We start from the raw sequence: 20,395 nt of genomic DNA on the forward strand, positions 1-20,395 counted from the left end.
ATGAAAGACATGAGTGTTGCAAATGCTATTCTAGAAATTAAAATTTCTAAAATCCCACAAGGGTTAGTGCTGTCTCAATCACATTATATTGATAAAATGCTGAATAAATATAAAAATCATGGCATTGTAATTGCAAAGACCCCAATTGATGCTAGTCTCCATTTAGGTAAAAATAATGGAGATAATATAGCACAATTAGAATACTCTCGCATCATTGGTAGTTTAATGTACATCATGAGTTGTACATGTCCTGATATAGCGTTTGTTGTAAGCAAACTAAGTCGCTATACAAGTAATCCAAGTCAAGATCATTGGAAAGTTATCTTTAGAATTTTGGGATACTCAAAACATACTAAAAGTTATGGTTGACTTTAAACTCGATATCCTGTTGTACTTGAAGGTTATAGTGATGCCAACTGGATATCGAGCACTAAAGACTCCAAATCTACAAGTGGTTACATTTTTACCCTTGAGGTGGTCGTTGTATCTTGGAAATCTTCCAAACAAACATGTATAGCACGATCCATGATGGAATATGAATTTATATATAGCTTTAGATAAGGTTGGAGAAGAAGCAGAACGACTTCAATTTTTTTTGAAGATATTCCCGACTAGTCTAAATCGGTGCCTGCAAAATGTATACATAGTGATAGCCAAGCAGCTATTGGAAGGGCATGGAATATCATGTATAATGGTAAGTCTTGACATATACAACGAAAACATAATACAATCAGACAACTATTCTCTAGTGGAAATATCCCAATTGACTTTGTGAGGTCAAAAGATAATATTGTGGATCCACTTATTAAAGGCCTAATTAGGGAGCTGGTTGAAAGTACATAAAAAAGAATGGGATTAAAGCCTATAATATGAAGTTACTCAGAGAGGCAACCTAACCTATAGTTGAATAGAAATTCCAAGATCTAGGCTTAACGAAAAAACCGATCTCTAGATAACATAATGATCACTACATTGAAATCTTTCACCCATTCTACGTATGATGAGGTTATGCTAGTGTGGTTTCAGGATAAGCATTATGCTTTCAATGATTTTTGAAAGTGGTAATTATTAATAAAAGAGCATATACGATGTTCTGTACAGGAATCACCTATGTGAGTGTGAATGGGTCGTTTCTGTGAGAATTCTAAGACGAATTCTCTAAAACACTCATGAGATCAGGCAGTGTTCAAGGCCAAAACAACCACAATCATGACAACAAACTTAATTATAACGAGAAACTATGTGATATCTATTTTTTTAGTTTACTCTAGAACGGTTGACAGTTTAAGGCATCATGTCCACTAATTAACCAAGTAAACATGATTAATGTTCACTTAGGAAAGTTCAAAGTTTATACTACTTATCCTAATGTAGGTCCTCCATTGGAAAATACCGAACGCATATTTTTCTTCCATTTTTCAACTTACCATTTATGGAGGAGATTGTTGGAATAAATGATTATTGTTTATGTTTCTTCATGAATGGATGTTGTTGGAATTTGTGTCCTAAAACTTGTACTTTGTTATTTGATTCAATAAAATTTATTATTGAATGCTATAACCTTAAAACCAATAAGTTACGGTCTTGAGGCTATTTTAATGAGTTTGTCGAATACACTTGAACTTTATGTATAGACATAAACATGGATTAAGTTCGAGTTAATAGACCAAATAGTCTATAGTGTATGAATAAGGTTGGTCGCCTTATTCTAGATGAACACTATAGATGCGGCCCGCTCCTTAGTTAGTACAAACGATGTAATCTTGAATCGTTCATGTAGAGACATGGGAGTGGGGGACATCCTATATAAATGGTTTGTATAAGACTGGAACCACAAAATAGTCACTTTTTGTTATAACACCGTAAACTATAAACTGGTTATTTCATTTATGATGATCTAGGTAACTTGATCTTAATCCTGAGATAACTATGAACTTCTGTTCATTCGGTAGCATCCTTAGATCTATATAGGTGAGGGCAACTCAACATCACTGGTCCAATAAGCCTCCCATTTCAGGGGTAAGACCGAGTGGATAGCTGGGGACATAGGGTGCAAGATGGAATTCACTCATACCCACTTCTGGGATAGTAGATGGGTTGTTCCCTTAAGGACTGAATCCAAGTCTTGAACAATGGGCCCCACCTTCTCATTGACCCGAGAAGGATTCAGGTTTTTAGGTTGGACCTTAAACCAATTGTTCAATAGTGGATCAATGGGTCTTAAGGAATAAATTGTAATCTCGGGGGTAAAACGATATTTTGATCCAGTCAAGATTACAAACAACCTGTGAAGGATCGACTTACCCATCATGGTTATATCAGGTGGACAGAAATATATTTATAGTGAGGGGAGTGCAACTAAGAGTCTTAAGTGGAATGACTCTTTAGTTAACGAATGTTGATTAAGCTTGATCTAAAAGAGTTTAGTCAGTTAATCTCCAATCGTTGGAGCCCATGATCTATAGGTCCATTAGGTTCCCCTACTAGCTCATATGGATTCAACTAAGAACAAGTATGATGAAGTAATTCGAATTGTTCGAATAAAGATTAGAGAGAGAAACCGACAAATATATAAGATATAAGTCGACAGAAATAAACTTTAAGTTTTGTGTTTAAATATGATTTAAATAATATGAATATAGATTCATGTTTAAAAGCTAAAAAGTTTAGATACGGTCAAAGTTGTAATAGTCAACATGTTGACTTTTAACTTTGAACTTTGATCAGATTTATATTCAAATATAATTTAAAATTTAGAGAAATGAATACGGATTCATACTCCGGAGGTTAGAATTAGTCAAGACGGAAAAATTAGTAAAAAGTCAAAAAGTTGACTTTTGACTAAGAAAAGTCAAAGTTTGAATTTGACTTAATTGGTCAAATGACCAAAATGTCCCTTTGACTAATTACTTTATTAATTAACGGTTAATGGGAAATGTGACAGATTATTGTGAATTTAAAGCTACTAATTTTGATTAAAGAGTTAATGATTTGATTAGGTGTTGATTATATATGAAATAATTTACATGCAAATTGAATGTATATTTCGTATAAAACTTTTCATTATCGAATGAGAAAAGGAGAACGTTTTCTTTCAAAAAGAACACCTAAACGATACGCTCCCATCTCTCTCTATATTTCACTTTACAAAACCGAGTCCCACAACTCCGTTCTTGGTCCTGAGCATAGTAGGTCAACTTGGTGGTTGTCCTTGCTCGTGATTTTCAGGCATAGAAGAAGCTTTGGATCGAAGAAGAAGTTGAGAACTACAAAGGTAAGTACATCGTTTACCTTCCAAACTTTTCGTTTAGGTCCATCCCATAGCATGTGCATGTTAGCTTCTAAATCGTTTAGATGCATATAGAGTAAAGCATGATCTATATCTTCCGCTGCAGCATGCCTCTAGTTTTTTTTTTTCCATTAGATGCATCATGAATAGATGCATCACTTCATGAAAACTAATAACTATATTATAGAAAAAGATACGACTTTTCGAATAACCACGAATAAGTCTATAAATAAGGTTCTTTTTTATTTGGTTGTAGAAGATATCATTTCCATAATCCTTTGTCCTCTTCAAAAAGAATTTCTCTCCATTATCCACAATCTTGACGTTCGATAGATCCAAGTTTGTTGATCTTCTAGATGGGGTGCTACTTTTAGAAGAAAGATGATATGTTCTATCTCATGAGACAATTACTCTAAAAAGTCAAGCATTAGGGTGAGTAAATTTGACTTAAAGAGACAACGTGAATTCGTTAGGCTCAGATCTATAATACATATATGATTTTCTATTTGTTGTGATGATAATTTTGATAACACGCTCAAATGAGACGTATAAGGGGACCTCCAATGGATTTTCACTAAGAATATAAAACTTCAAAGCATGATCATTGCTTAACTCAAATGGAGGAGCTTAATTTTCCACTTTTATCTCATATATTCATCTTAACTTTATGTCGAACTTTGAAGGGTCAACTTCTGCAAGATCGTATAATTCAATCAGTAAATCTTTGTGTGTTAATTCTTTACTAACAACAATGCCTTTTAACATGCATCCTTCATATTTTCTTCGTCCCTCATCTCATACACCATCGTAATGCACTAAAATCCGAACATGTGTCATGCTTAAACCACCTCATACTTTTTAGTCCTTGCAAAAATTAATTGGAAGTTGAAGTAGACATATTGCATAAAACAAGTATATAACTTATTTGGGATTAGGCATATGAAGTTTGAAAGTTGCATGATACATGCGAGATACAAATAGGTAGGTAAAACTTTCTAAAACATGTGTAGAAGCACCCTAAATCACATCAAACAAATATACAATTAATTTGGGATTATACATACATTACAAGTTTAGAGGTTACAAGATATTTGTGAGATTAAAAACCAGTAGCTAAAAATAGAATAAAACATGCATAGTTGCATCTTAAACAAGTAAATGACTAATTCGACATTGGACATTTAAAGTTTAGAAGTTGCGAAATGTTTTCGAAATGCAAAAAACAATAGCTAAAAACTCCCTAAACATGTATAGAAGCATCCTGAATCACCCAAGAACAAGTATATAGTTCATTTGAGATTAAACATTTGAACTTAAGAATCTACGAGATGCTTGCGAGATATTTGCAAGATGAAAAAAAAAATAACAAAAAACTTGCTACTAAGTTTGAAACGACCCTAAATCAACTTGGAACAATTAAAAAATAGATTAGGTTTATAAATTTAAGATTTAAAGGTTCTACCAAGAGAGGAGGACAAAAAATAACCATTGGATAAGAAAATTTTCATTAAAGGCAAAATTGACTTTTACCTCTCATTCGATTCTAAAACTCTATTTTTTTTTCAAACTCGATCCTAAAATTCATCACACTTCCAAAATTGGCCTATTATTGTCGATTTCTCCTCATCAAACATATCATATCTAACCATTTTGCTTACATACAAAGGGACGACATGTTTGATTGAACTATTGTGCTTTTCAACCTTGACGGTGGATTATCCTCACGATGGTGTAACCCAACATTTTCCACACACTCTTACTCGCGATAGGAAGACCTATCCCAATTCGATGCCATCTCCAAAGCCTAGCTCCATTTCAAGACCATTCCACCTTTAGAAAGGTCCATGTGAGCCCCGATGTGATCTCTATGGATGAAAGGATTCATTTGGAAAATAACACTTCTTAAGTTATTATTGAACATATACAACTCATTCTCTTTTAAACAAAATTTGTAAATGTGTTTCAAGATTTTGTAATTTTAAAAAATTATTGTGTGTTTTAGACCGACAAACCAAGTAAATTTTAGTGAGATTTGAGTTCATGGAAAGGATCTAACTCATAGATATATTGCACATTCTTCACCTTATTAGAAAATAAAAAAAACACACACACACTATATATTTTCTACTACAACTACCATTTATTAGTCCATATATTTGAGATGCTACAGTCGTAGTTTATTAATGATAAGTTAGACATACTATATTCAAATTCAAAATGACATAAGAATCTCTCGAGTCGTATTGCTTCTATTATGGTTGGAAATGCCACAAACTTAGCTTATATTATAGATAAGCTTATATAAAGGATTAAGTATAGAATTTGTTTTTAACAGCGTTATATGTTGCTCATTTGTTATGTAATTAACATAATCTTTGTAAAGTTTAAAACTATTCAACCAATTCATTTCAAAGAATAACTACGAAGAACTAACATTTTATTAAAAATTTAAGAATTGAATTTGAACCATTAATGACATTTTTAGCGAATGATGAACATAATCAAGGCCATTAGAAAGATATTTCAATTTGAAGAATATGCAATAACATAATTACATATCTAAGTTACTCAACATTCCAACTAACTTTTAACTAATCCTTATTAAGGGGAAAAAAATTACATACAATATACATGGAAGTTTCTTAGTTCCTTGAACCATTTCTCAGCCACCTGATCCGATCATATGAACACCTCCAAAATAGAAGCAAGCAGTTTATTTATACCTCAGCTTCTCTTTTAGGTCGATTTCGAGTTCGTGGAAGAGTTGGTTTTTCTTCAAAAGATATTTCTGTACCATCTTTTTCGTAATCCTCATCTTCCTCCATGATGGCTTGATTAAGAGCAAGCTGTTTCACAAACAAAATGCAACAGAAGGCTCAGTGCCGATTCCCCAATTATAGGAATCAATTTCCCTGAAGAAACAGTTCCCCATACATAAAAATGAAACATGTTATGTGTTTTTTTCAGCTCTTTTATAATAAGAATGTGGAATTTATGTGAAGCTCCATGAAAACACATCCATGATGGTGTTTGCCATCTTCTTCCTCTCCCTATTCTAATGCTTCCAAAATATTCCTGCTTTAAGCAAGGTCAGCAGGTCTACAAGGTGATCAAGGTGGGAATAACTTGAGATGCCTTCAAAGTCCTAATTTAGGCTTTTAACACATGGCAAACCTATAAGTTATGAACATTAGGCCTATGGGGTGTCCAAGGTGGGAAGAACTGGGTTTTTGAAAACCAAGCTTATAAATATTACTTTCACATCTCATTTTGTTTTTTCTGCTATCTACTTTTTAAGTTTTAAAGTCCAAGTTAATTTTTGAAAAACATGTTTTGGTTTTGAAAGTCGGCTATAATAACTCAAATATTTCTCTAGGAAGGATAAAGACAAAAAAGTTGTGACAAAAAAAGCATAGTTCTCAAAAACTAAATGGTTAATAAACCATGGCCTAGTCATTTAACATCCTTGTGGTCTTTCAGAACTGGCCTTAAGGTACCCTCTCTCGAGCTCAGTGGTAGTGGTAATTGGCGGGAACTGAGGACATATGAGGCCCTCTCTCGAGCTTACTGATACTAGATTATCCAATTCAATTGGGAGATCATCTAATCAAATGGCCATGAATCAACAAAAACAAGCTTTTGAGCACTGATGAACAAAGGGGGCAGCTTTAGCGTGGGTGGGGCCGTGGGGGTATCACTCCTTTTTCTGATCCCATTGAACTTGAAAGTGTGGTTAACAAATTAAAGCAATCACCCCCATGGATAAGGAAGTAAAATCAGTTCTTGCAGAGCTAGCTTGAATGCATCTTGGTAACAATGTCTCAATCCTGTAATATTTGACCTCAATAAACTCATAAAACACTGCACAATCCTAGTTTAGGTGCTACCATGTTAGAAGGCAAGCCATGTCTCCATTGACTAAAACCATAAAACAAAACAACCATACATATTGTAACAGTAAAACATAAGCAAATGTGACATTCCTCAACAGTTGACAGTAGCCTTAATTAAATCAAACACAAACCTCAGTACAATAAAAGTCTCATTTCAAAGCTCAAGTAAACTTATTTAAACCAAACTTGAACGGCAAACCACCAGAATCTCACCAAAATCCAGTTCCACAAACAAAATGAAGCGAAATTAGATGAATGGAAGTTACCTCCTCAAGAAACTTCTTGTCAAGGTTATCGCCGATTTTAAGGGCGGTGAGGACAGTGATGAGAATAAGAGATAAAGGGATGGAGAAGGCGAAGATGTAACTGCTGGTGCTGGCGCCGGCACGAGTCTTCACCACTCGTAAGGTCCTGGAGGGCGATGGGTGGGCGGAGAATCTGACCGGCGGGGAAAAAGTGAAGGGTCTGAAGAATGCCCGTGGGGGAGCAAGGGGGAGAGAGGAAAAGGGGAAGGGTCGGGTGGAGATAAGGAACCTGGCCATGGGTATTGGAAGTTGATGGAATTGGAATGGACATTGTTGGAGGTTTGAAGTTGTTACTATGTAAATGGGTGTGATGATAATGGATGGCCCAACTCCAATTCAATGGGCCTCTTCACAATTACCCATTTGAAACATATAGTAACATTTTTTAAAAATAAAAAAATATAGCCAAATCAATCGGGGGCGAGAGAAGTTTATCAGAGTTAAATTTTGCTATATTTACAATTTTTTAAAAATGTTGCTATGTACTTCATTATTATTCCTAAAATTGCAACCAATCATAATTACCCTCTAGAATATATGTATTTCAATAAGTTCCAAAATTGATCTTTTAAGATACATACGATGGTGGTACTTGACTCCTTGGTTGTTTCTGTTTGGGAATTCTTACCATCTAAGTAACTTATGGTTCTTTAGGTTATGGAGCTTAATTGTATTTGTTACTTTAGACTGATTGTTAGCCAAAATGTTAAGTTTGGAGAGTTACTTGGTATATTGTTATCATGCTGGGTGTGAGTGTAATATGTGTGTTTATGGTGCTACTTCGTGCCCTATCCAAGTGATTAGTCAGGTTGTTCAGTCTGACATTTTTATTTGTCATTCCTTTGGTTGGTGCTTCTTTGATATGGATTCACCTTTTTCTCTTGAGTTATTTGTGCTTCCTTTTTTTTTTTTTTTTTTTGTTGGTCTATCTCTGGCCTTGACCTTGTACCATGAGGTCCTTTTTCCTTTGCAATATCTATAAATACTATTTATTATTGTTATAATTGGTAGCACCTTTAGGGTAATAAATAAGTTTATACTAACCTTTTAAAATAAATTTAAAATATTTTAAAATCTATAAGTGATATATTTTTATTATCTAAATTTTGTTATATTTGCAAATTTTTTTACATTATACTATATTTGCAAATACTTAGATTTTGATTGATATATTTGCATTGACCCTTTTTTAGAAGTTTGAAGTTAACTTTGTTTTGATTGGAAAAATCTTCTTTTATTATTAGCTTGCTACTTTTTTCCTAGGTGAGACCTTCCTAATTGTATTTTCCTAATGTTGTGGGATTTGTCCCTTATGTTGCTATAATGTATGGTTATTGTTCTTTCCTTTTATGAGTGGAATATATCTACTGTGCTTTGTGGGTGTGTTGTGTGTGACAAAAAGTTAACCTAGTTGTACTCTTGTTGGTGAGATAATTTTTAAGAACCTCTCTAACTCGAAGAACAATAAGCATATTTGGTTCCGATGATTGTTTGATTTTGACATATTGCTTAACATTGGGTGAGAAGTTGAAGTATAATTGTTAGGAGAGCCTAATCTTGTTGGAGATTATTGATTCAAAGGAGTCTCACCTCATAAAGACAGTAAACCAAATATCAACGTACTTAGAGGAAGCCTAAGCTAAGTGATCTTCTAGTGTGATCTTTTCGTAACTCAAGATGGTATGTCGAAAAGATAAGTTGTGTACTTTTAATTCTTTTAAACCTTAGTGAACATTTCTTCTCCATTGGGCATATCCCCCAAACCTAGGTGTTACATCAAATTGGGTTAACAAGTTGTTTGTGTCAATTCTTCTTTAATTTACTATATCTTTACTTTGTTAGTCACTGTGTTTTGACTTTTGGTTCAACATTGTTCCCTTGAATAATCCTCCTTGTTTTGCGGTCAAATTTGATAAACTAAAATAGAAAATAATAAATTTTATTTGAAAAACAATGTGAATATTTTTTTTATTCAGATCTGATAGAAGAAATGCAAACACGTGCTTTTTTTTTGGGGGGGGGGGGGGGGTAGGTGCAAAAAAAATACAAGGTATATACAAAAAAGCTCATTCATATCTTGGATGTATCACTAGAAAAGTATCTTGAAGGAAAAAAAAAAGGAATGCCTTGTTGAAAAAAAAAAGAAACGTGTAAAATAAATATAACAAAAATCAAATGAGAAATATATTTAACCTACAAAATTCTTAGAAGGAAGGGATGCATATATTTTATAAATCAATAATCTATATATATATAATGATGGAGGTGGAGAAATTTTCTAGCCCCATTTTACCCTTTCATTATAACTTTCTTTTTGTTTTGTTTTAGTGACAATTTTGTCATTCACATATTTTTAATATTTATGGCCATTTTCACATCAACCAGATAGAAGTTATATTTCCTTAGCTCTTCATCTTCTTATTATAACTTTTTTCAAAATTTAAAAATTTTCTCTCCAATTAATTATGTCATCTAAATTTATCAAAAGAAATTTAAATTCCTCTCTATCCTTTTATCATCTATCTCCCAACTATTCACATTCTCTTATCTCATATTAACTCTTTCTTATCTCTTTCAACCTTTCAAATTCTTTATTTTCAAATCTTTGGGTATAAATATCTCATTCTTTGTTTTTATTTTCACTTATGTTTACAAGTCACAATAAAATGCTAGGAGTGAAGAAGAAAAACAAATCAAATTACATTTTTTCTTCTCTCTTTTTTTTTTTTTAATTTTGTCTATTTTTTATATAGAAGTATGCTTGTATATATTCCTTCATTTATAGCTTTCTTTTTAGTACACAACAAAAGCTGGGGAAACTTGAACTACCAACTTTGTGCTTGATATGTAGATATATTTATGCTCTTTATGTTTAAATTATGTAATATTGAGAATAGTTTTTAATGTAACCTTGGGAATCTTGCTCATGTTTTTTTCTTCATTTAATTTTTTTATTAAAGCTATTATAAATTTTGAGATAGTATATTATGATATTTCTAGATTTATTATTCATTTTCCATGCATTATGATGTGAATGTAAAAATGATAAATTTATGAAAATATTGAAATGATTGTTCTACTTTTATAAAGTTAAGTTAAAACTATAATTTTTTTGTGTGTGATTTCACGTGCATTGTGTCACAATCGTAACTCTTCATACACGATTATGCGGTACTTGTTCTGCTTGGTCAACAAGTTAGTCGTTTAAAATTTGTAATCCACGGACAAACTCGCTATATTAAGTAGCCTCCCTTCACGTTCTTGAGAAAATTGTTTTATAAAACGTGAGAGAGAAAATAAATTGTTGAAAACATCATAAAAGAGAACATTGAAGACTGTTAAATGCAAAGAAAAGGCTTAGTTTGCAAAGAGTGCGACAAGGCTTGGGCGAGGGTTCAACTACTATGGTACCCCCTATAGTACATATTGAGATTTTTTGCCTTGGCAAACTTGCATATGAAAATGTCGAAATGTCACACTCTAGCTCGGCAACACGAAAATGAAAGCAATAGACTAAACTACTTACAAGACATAAAGACAAAGCGATTTGGGGGTATTTGGGCATACGACCATAAACAAACAGCGCCTTGGAAAAGTATGCCCGTGACATTCTCCCCCACCTAAACGGTTGATGTCCCTGCCAACTTAATCAAAACTATAATTTTTTCGTGTGTGATTTCAACTCAAGGGGGCATCGCTTTTGATCCACCCTTTCCTCCATCGGTCTTGAAGCTTTTTCTAGGCACACTCGAGTGATGTCAGCCATTTGTTCCCATTCCTTTTCAACTCTGTGAACTTGAGGGTTGTTGTAACGTCCCAACACAAAAACTCAGTACTAAGACTCGACCACAAAACACAAAAACTCATAAAGGACCGGTTACGATTCATTAAAAACGTTAGAAATATTACAAAAGCAGTTTCGGGTCCTAGTTTAAATCACAGTCACGAGAGTTTCAAATACAATACTCAAGTCATCAAACTCAAAATCACAAAACCAAATATTCTAACAAAATATATCGGCGGAAGCATAAAGAAAACCAGACGCGTCCATATGGCCTTCACGCATCCTTTCTGCCTCTCGTCGGTCTGCCCCTCGCTGTACCCTTACCTGAAAAGTTAAAGAAGAGAAAGGGTGAGTATAAATATACCCAGTAAGGGACCCACTACTGGGCCCGTTAGGGAACAACAGTTAACTTCTTATGTAGGGGTACCCTACGTAAACAGTTTAGTGGTTCCGTAGAACGCACACATCAGTCTCGTGATCCCGAAGGATGCACGTATCAGTCTAGTGACCCCGAAGGATACACCTATCAGTCTAGTGATCCCGAAGGATGCACATATCAGTCTAGTGATCTCGAAGGATGCACATATCAGTCTAGTGATCCCGAAGGATGCACGTATCAGTCCAGTGATCCCGAAGGATACACCTATCCGTAAGGTACACTACCCCATAGATGAAGCTAACCGTTACCCCTCAGTCCATACTACACCGTCTACAACAGTCACACTTTGACAACATTCATAATACAAATTCGCCATAGGCTTTGCCAGCCAGATAGTATAGGTTTAGACAACTACATCCTCAGTTGCTATATGCGTTTCCAATTTACACACCATTGTGATATTCCTTAGATCCAGTCAACTAGTCAAATCAGGATCGGACTCATAGTCCTTCCACGACAACACTCCATGATCAACATTCAGACAATAGACTACCACGCACCTAACCTTAAGATTGTAAAGTCCATCAGCATACAATTTCAGTCCACAACGTAGCCCATTAACATAACTACAATATACAGAACATCCGGGCATCGGTGTCTATCCGTAAACAACTCCTTACACCCGATGGCACACAAGCTACAAATAGCGGTCACGTTACCTTTACATCAGACAAAAGCATAACAGCGATACTTAATAGTCAAACATGCATCCATTCATTCCGTACAGTTACTAACGTGTAATCCCCTGTGGATTACTACGTTTCCAGCCTCGATCCGAGGTCCAGTAGTAGGAAATCCCTTACCTGATACTTGGTTATGCCCCTCGATCGAGTCCACGCTCAACAGATCCACCTAAACGAAATCACAAGGGTTTAAACGACGACACTAATAAAAGTCACCTTTTTAAATCATTCGAGACAATAATGTCGGCTTACCCGAGTAAAGGGAGCTATACCCAAATGAACTTGCCGTGGGACCCAAGAACTTGAGCGTCAAACCCTACTACCTTCAAGGAATGAAAGATAGGACTTAGTCTTACTCTAATATTCAAACTCGAAACGGTTATAGCCACATTGGGTAAATTACCAAAACAATCCTTACCGAAGACTCACCATGACCCGAAGTGGAAGAAGGAAGGCTTAGGTGGCTTAGTGAACAGGGAGCTCGGCTTGGCTCGGAGGTGATCGGCTCGGCTCGGCTCGGCTTGGTTCAGCTTGGATCTCGGCTCGTGGCTCGCGGCTCACGGCTCACGGCTCAGCTCGGTTTGGCTCGGCTTAGTTCAGCTTGGCTCACGGCTCGCGGCTCACGGCTCACGGATCAGCTCGACTTGGCTCGGCTCAACTCGACTCGCGGCTCACAACTCGGCTCGGTCTTCGGCTCGACTCGGCTCGCAGCTCGCGGCTCAACTCGCGGCTTGCGGCTCACTCGATTCGGATTCGTGGCTCGGGTCAGCTTCGCTTTGCGGCTCGGGTTCAAATCCTTTCTCCTTCCGACAACGACGGCGGTAGAAGGCAGCTCCCTTGGTATTCTGTCTGCGTCGGAAACACGAGATGAGGAGGGAGATCCGTCGGCGGTGGCGAAGACGAAAAGAGAGAGAGACGTCGGCCGCAGACGGTTGGACGCCGATTCGGAGATTCCGTCGGAGATGTGCGGGTACGAAGACGGCGGTCGACGAAGACGCGTGGATGGCGGTTGCGTTCGTGTCGACCAGAAAAGAAAGAGAAGAAGTGATGGCGTGCACGAAAGAGAGATGGTGGGAGGCGGCGACGGTACTCGTTGGGTGAAGAAGGAGGAAGAAGAAGATGAAGTCGATGAAGGTGGGGGAAACGCGCGCGCGGCTAGGGTTGTTTTAAAAAAAATCTTATTATATATATATATATATTAAATATTAATAATAATAATAATAATAATATTAATAAATAATAATAATAATATAATTAATATCATATTATTATTATAGCAATTTACAAAACATTAAATTTAAAGAAAATCGTATCCCCACAAAATGATAAAATTTACCTCGAAAATTCGGGGCGTTACAGTTGTTCCCTACATAAGGGTTATCAGCGAACAACGACAATACATAATGCCTACTACCATTAATCTCAAACTGAATTCTCCTGATCAACGAATCTGTTCGAGCACTGTGACCGAACTGGGCTATATTCAGCAGCTGAACCCAATTCCTTTGTCTACCATCAACAAAAGGATGCAGATATTCTCCGAGCATACAGTTAATTGCTCGACCTTATCTTTGGAAGGCTTGGTCGCATCAACAACCCCAAGACTTGGCCCCTCAATCAGGCTTGCTTCAAACCATCAAAGGCGACCTGCCACTCGGGGTTCCCACCCCACGGAATGTCTTTTTTCAACAACTCAGTCAGCGAGCTTGCTCTTTTTAAGAATCCTTCCGCGAACTGCCTCTTGTTATTAGTCAATCTGGGGATGAGCGTAACTTTGCGACTGATTTAGGTATTTTCCAATCACACGTTGCGACAATCTTCCTTTTTCCCACATTAATTTGGTAAAACTCCACTACATGACCCCGCACGTCTATTTGTCCTTACACAAAGCAACATCTTCCTCCCTTGGCAATTGATTGGATTTCCTTTAGTTTCGAAAATCCTTTTGAAGGTGGTCTTAAAGATCTGGTTTATCGGTACACAGAAGGTTGCAGTGGCATCAGTAAGATTAAATTACACTATGGCAAACTCATACGCTCCATGTTCTGTGACACAAGTCGTCTCAAGTCCCCTTGCCTTCGTTGCTCTTACTCGACAGTACATCGGTCGGATGTCTGACTTCGAGAAATACTTCACCCCACGTGAGCGGTTAAATGATTTGGTAAGTATGGGAAGTGGATATTTGCGGCAAACTGTACACTTATTCGAGATATGACGGTCAATACACCATCGTAGGTTACTGTCCTTCTTCTTTAGGGAAAGGACTGAGGTTCCATACGGAGCTTGTACAGGTCTACTAAATCCTGTACCCAACAATTTCTTCGACTGTTTTTTAAGTTTGGCTAACTTTGGTGGCGTTATACGATAAGCATTCTCCGCAGGCGCCTTTCCCTCTGGCAGCAATTCTGTCCCATAGTCAATCATCCTTCGCATCGACGAGGATTTGCGCCAACTATTTGGCATCAACCACGGCACTTCTCTGGGATACACAGAGTGTCTTTGGGGATTGTCTCCCCCAATTTTCTCAACGCCCCAAGAAGGATCGCCACAGATGGTGGTTCCTCTTGGGCGGAACTCTTATCTAGTTGCATGATCGATATCATTTTAAACCCGTTAGGCTGACAAATATCTGCTTGCACGACGGTAGAGAAAGATCCAGTAATCACTAGACATTTGGCTGAGGGCATTGATATGACATGATGTTCAAGGGGAACTCCATTCCCAGTACTACATCGAAGTCATCCATTATTATAACCACAAAGTTTACAGGGTCTTTCCATCCTCCCTATTTCATCATCGTCTGTTTCACTAGTCTGACGATAGGTAAAGCAACGGAATTCATGGGCTTCATTTTTTCTGAATCCCTCTCCTAACGAAGTCTTAGACGTCTAGCTTCTACCTCTGTTATAAAGTTGTGAGTTGCACTGAAATCAACCATAGTGCTCTTAGTCTGTTTTTAATTTATCCACGTGTCAATATACAATAAGCCTTTTTCCGCTAGTACACTTCTCTCCCTTGCCTTTTTCTGGAGAGACGACAGGTATTTTAAGGCCTCTATTCTAGGCTTCTCGCATCCTTCTATCTGGTCCACTTCACCTTTGGCCTGATCTGATTTATCATCTAAATCTAGAGTTAATGAGGTCTTAAAAGCATAGAAGTCAGTTCTATTCGGGCATTCTTTTGGCAAATAATGTGGCCTCTCACATATGAAACAATTGAAGGAACGCTTGGGTGAGCTTCGATTATTCGACCTTCGCCATGTGTTCTCTGTGTTTGATTGGTAAGGCCTACGGTCTCTACTAGAATGTTTGTCTCCCCCAACAGCTTTAGGAGAGCTGGGGCGACTATTCTTATTCGTTCTAGGTGAAGAACTTTAGGGACGTCTCACATCTTGAGAGTCACTGGTCAGATCGAACAATTGTTCAGCAGCTGCATACACTGACGTGAGGTCTTGGACCCTTTGTTCGTATAATTTGGTCTTTGCCCACGGTTTCAGCCCTTCGAAAAAATAGAAAACTTTGTCTTTCTCTAACATATCTTGAATGTCAAACATCAACCCCGCGAAGTGTTTCACGTACTCTCAAATGTTACCGGTGTGTTTCAGCTCACACAATTTTTGTCGATTCAGGATTTCTACATTCTCGAAGAAGAACTGCGAGCGGAGTTCTTTCTTCAAAGCGTCCCAAGTGTCTATTGTGCAACGCCCTTCCTGTATGTCAATGTATCGGGACCTCCACCATAATTTGGCATCCTCAGACAGATGCCTCATCGCCAATGTCACGTTGGCTTCCTCGGTGACTGTGTTTGTGGCTTTGAAGTACTATTCGAGAACAAATATGAAGTTCTCCAAGACCTTTGCATCCCTTGCCCCACAGAAGAGCTTGGGTTCCGGAATCTTCACCTTACTAACGGGAATTGCCCCTCCAACTAGAGCTTGGTTTGCTATTACTCGCATTGTGAGATTCAGTCTTGTGTTTACATCTGCGACTTCGTTCTTAACGACATCGAGGGTAGCTCAAAAATCCTTCGACATGTCGTTTATCATTTCTAAGAGTGTCTTCTGAGAGTTATCTAGCTCATTGACACGTTCCTCCATGTGGGCAACAAAGCCCGACGAACTGTCCCTCAGCTCGTAGTTACCAGTTCTTCCAACATTCACTTCTAGAGTGTCGACTCTTACTAACAACTCCTGTATCGGTAATCCTTTGACACGACCAGCTACTGCATCGATTGTATCAACTTTCTCAGAAATTTCTTCGAGACGAGACTCCAAGTAGCGGATAGAGTCAGAAACTTCGACTAGGTAGAGCATCTGCTCTTCTAGCTCTACTAGTCGGTCTTTCTGAGCCTTGCCTGATTAATTTGTCGTCGACATGTTTCTCTCTTAACTGTCGATAAGCCAACTTGGCTCTGATACCACTTGTCACAATCGTAACTTTTCAAACACGATTGTGTGACACTTGTTTTGCTCGATCAACAAGTCAGCCGTTCAAAATTCGTAATCTGCGGACAAACATCGCGATATGATATAACCTCCCTTCACGTTCTTGAGAAAATTATTTTATAAAACGTGAGAGAGTAAATAGATTGTTGAAAATATCATAAAAGAGAGCATTGAAGACTGTCAATTGCAAAGAAAATGCTTAGTTTGCAAAGAGTGTGACAAGGCTCGGGCGTGGGTTCAACTACTATGGTACCCCTTATAGTACATATTGAGATTTTTGGCCTTGACAAACTTGCATATGAAAATGCCGAAATGTCACACTCTAGCTTGGTGACACGAAAATGAAGGCAATAGACTAAACTACTTACAAGACATAAAGTCAAAGCGGTTTGGGGGTATTTGGGCATATGACCATAAGCAAACAGCGCCTTAGACAAGTATGCCCGTGACACATTGCACGTTGTTTACTAGTATATAATTATGCTTGGAAAGATTTATCAAAGATCTAGAAGAAGGAATTTATTCCTAACTTCAAGATTTCGAACTCTCCATAATCTAATTGATCAGACTAGATTGAAAGTCCTAAACATGCATTATAACACAAGAATACAAAGAAAAGCATAGAACTTGAAAGAAAACACTCTATGAGAAATTTATTCAAATTCAAGTTGTGTCCAAAACGTGGAAACTACAACCCTATTTATACTAATTAAAAATATTATGTGAAATGACGCAACATTTAATTTGATGCTCTTTCTACTACTATAATAAATGAAAATACATAACATTAAATAAGTACATAATGCATTAAAGACGATGTGAATAAATATGAATTTTTAGATTTATTATGACTCCTGAAGTTCCAAAAGAATCTTGACGTTTCAGTTATTGTAACTCTTCATTAAAGACTGAAAATTTAGCTTGTAAATAACTAAACTTGCATTTAATCCATATTGAAGTCTTTTAGCTCTAGCTTTTGTCATTGAGCCTTGAAACATATTAATTGTCTCTGGATTGGTTTGACTTGGAAAATTCTTCTATGAATTTCCAGCGTATGCTTCATTTGAGCTAGGCCGAACATGGTAAGCTTCATTTTCCTCTTCATTTGAGTTAGTGTGAGCTTGTTGTGAGTGTCATTTTCAACCTCATATTATGTTTTGTTGTTCAACATCTTATCAGATATCAAATTAGGTTATTAGTATAGGAGCCCTTGAATAATAATCCAACTCAATTCGACTGTGAAACATTTGAGTTTGGGTTAAGTTGGCGCTCGGGTTAGTCAGGTTGCTTAAATTCTTATTTAAAATTAAGAAAAATTTCAATATGTAAAATTTGTAACTCAATCTCAATTTACATAGTGAAAATCTTAATTCCAAATTTAAATTGTTTATAGGAGTTGGAGAATAAATTATTAAGAAAATCATAAAATAAAAATAAGTTAAAGACAAGTATATGTATATATAATAGTATCATAAGTGGAAAAAATATATTTTGTAAAATTTAAAATTAGTTGGTGTTGGTTTGAGTTGTTTTGTATGAACTTATATATTAACCAAACTTAAGCCATAAAATTTTGTTTCTTTAAACCAACAAATTTCAAATGAGCTTGATAATGATAACCTAACCCAAATCTTAGAATTAAGCTTGCTTCATCCAATTTTTTCAATGGCTATTTAAAAATAAAGTGTTAGTAAAGATGTTAAACCATAAGAGAATACTGGCGGGATGGTCCAACAATCTTTGTTAAAAGGGAAAAGAAAAGGGAGAAAGATACAAAAGTTGGTAGAAGCTTTCGAAGTGTTAGCTTCGACCTTTTTTTTTTTTTTTCTTTTTAATTAACTTAGCTCTAAGCTTTTCTAAAGTTATTTTATTTAACAAAAATAATAATAACAATAACACATTACTAAACAAAATAAATTCTTAAAAATATGAAGAAAAAAAAAAGAATGCAAAAGAAAAAACCAAAATGTGGGTATAAACCACCGATGGAAGAATTAAATAAAAAAAAAAAACTAAACATTTCTTTTTGCTGTCAATTGAAAAAATGTCTGGTTTTTGCAAATGCAAGCTCTGGCAAGAAACATGACAAAACACAGAGAAAAACAGCAATAGCTACCATTGATCATGTGATGAAGAAGGCAATGGAAGAAGGTGAACGACAACCATGGGGATTAAAGTAAAGTTGATGTAACTTTTAGTTTGGTATAGAAAGAAGATGAAAAAATTTATGAAATTTTAGTTTTTTATTTATTTTATTTTATTTTTCTGCTTTTAGATTAGGTAGCACTAGCATCAAAGACTGAGGTAAAGATTTAAACATGAATTTGCTACTGAAAAAACAATACATACTATGATTATCAAGTTAATTTAGCAATCTAAATAAAATCCAATGAGAGACATGAAATTCTCATAAATGGCAAACTAAAAAACCCAAATCAACTTTCAAACTCTCAAAATGTATTCACAATTCAATAGAACAATCTAATCAAACAAGAAGCAAAAAATCCATTTCCTTCAAATCCTAAAACAGAGCATAAAAATTAAGCACCGGCTTTCCTTCTGTGAGGAACAGAAAACAGAGCCTCAAGATTAGGTAGCTGAAAATAGCCATGTTTCTACTACAAGAAATTCCATTTTTAGTGGCACACAGAAAACGTCACTAATGGTTAACAACGCATCACTAATAGTTTTAGCGACAAAAAGGCCTTCGTCACTAAGACTGTCGCAGATTCCGTATCGGTTAAAGTTTTAGCAACGCAAGTGTTCGCGCCACAAAAGAGAAACTTTTAGTGACGTTTGTGCGTTACTAAATGTTTACTTTTAGTAACATAATTTGTGTCACTATGTATTTTCTATAGTGATGTTTTGAACATGTCACTAAAGGCGTTGTTTTAGTGACAAATTGTATTGTTGCTGAAAGTTACTTTAAGACCATTACAAATAGCTTTTGCAATGTATTGAAGTGTGCCACTAAAAAGTCCTACAGTTTTTTTTTATAAAAATCAATGCTTTTGCACGTTATTGAAAGTGCCAGTAAAAGAATTTTATTGAATAAAAAAATAATATCTGATTGATTAATTATATAAACCTGTTATAAGATGTCAAACATAATAATTTTAAAAACTTATCACTAAGCAACATGCAATAACACCAACTTCATCACAAGAAATATGTATATCAAGAAACTTCAATATCTTCATAAATAGTTCTAAGTAATGTCAAAATAAGTTATAAGCACTAAGTTACATCTAGTTAGTTCAAAGCTATAACCAAGAAGTTACACCTACAAACCAAAAGTATCGTGCACAACAAAATATTTCTACTTGGACCAAAAGTATGTGCATAACAAAAAATTATAAGATACGAACCAAACTCTTTTCATATTCATCAGAAGTCCATTTGTGCATCAAATCTGAAAAGCAATATAACAACATAAATAAGTAAAACATGTAAGCAAAAAATGAAGCTTAGGCACTTTAGATATAACATACTCAAATGGATAAAACTCAAACTTTATAAAAAAGAATGAGAATGAAGGAGGACATGTCTAAAGCAACA

General features: G+C 35.8%; 1 protein-coding gene and 1 long non-coding RNA gene across 2 annotated transcripts; both read right to left on the reverse strand.

Moving 5' to 3' along the window:
* Positions 1 to 5,781: 5,781 nt before the first annotated feature.
* On the reverse strand, positions 5,782 to 7,777 carry LOC103503402 (uncharacterized). Its single transcript, XM_008467588.3, has 2 exons — positions 7,449 to 7,777; positions 5,782 to 6,135 (listed from the first exon to the last, which is right to left on the reverse strand). Exons 1-2 carry the CDS (start codon positions 7,722 to 7,724, stop codon positions 6,007 to 6,009), a joined length of 405 nt encoding a protein of 134 aa, XP_008465810.1. The 5' UTR covers positions 7,725 to 7,777; the 3' UTR covers positions 5,782 to 6,006.
* Positions 7,778 to 11,369: 3,592 nt separating this feature from the next.
* Positions 11,370 to 20,395, reverse strand: LOC127151041 (uncharacterized). The gene is made up of 3 exons (XR_007823735.1): positions 20,329 to 20,395; positions 20,206 to 20,249; positions 11,370 to 11,595 (listed from the first exon to the last, which is right to left on the reverse strand). It is a non-coding gene; the product is annotated as an uncharacterized LOC127151041 (long non-coding RNA).

This window comes from Cucumis melo, chromosome 9, assembly GCF_025177605.1.
Source record: "Cucumis melo cultivar AY chromosome 9, USDA_Cmelo_AY_1.0, whole genome shotgun sequence".
In the NCBI taxonomy this organism is placed as follows: Eukaryota; Viridiplantae; Streptophyta; class Magnoliopsida; order Cucurbitales; family Cucurbitaceae; genus Cucumis; species Cucumis melo.

Excerpts from the sequence above, each read along its gene's own strand:
- LOC103503402 (XM_008467588.3), bottom strand. The coding sequence starts at position 7,724 with ATGGCCAGGTTCCTTATCTCCACCCGACCCTTCCCCTTTTCCTCTCTC. Across the intron at positions 6,136-7,448 it reads ACAAGAAGTTTCTTGAGGAG|CTTGCTCTTAATCAAGCCAT; the intron begins GTAACTTCCATT and ends TTTGTGAAACAG.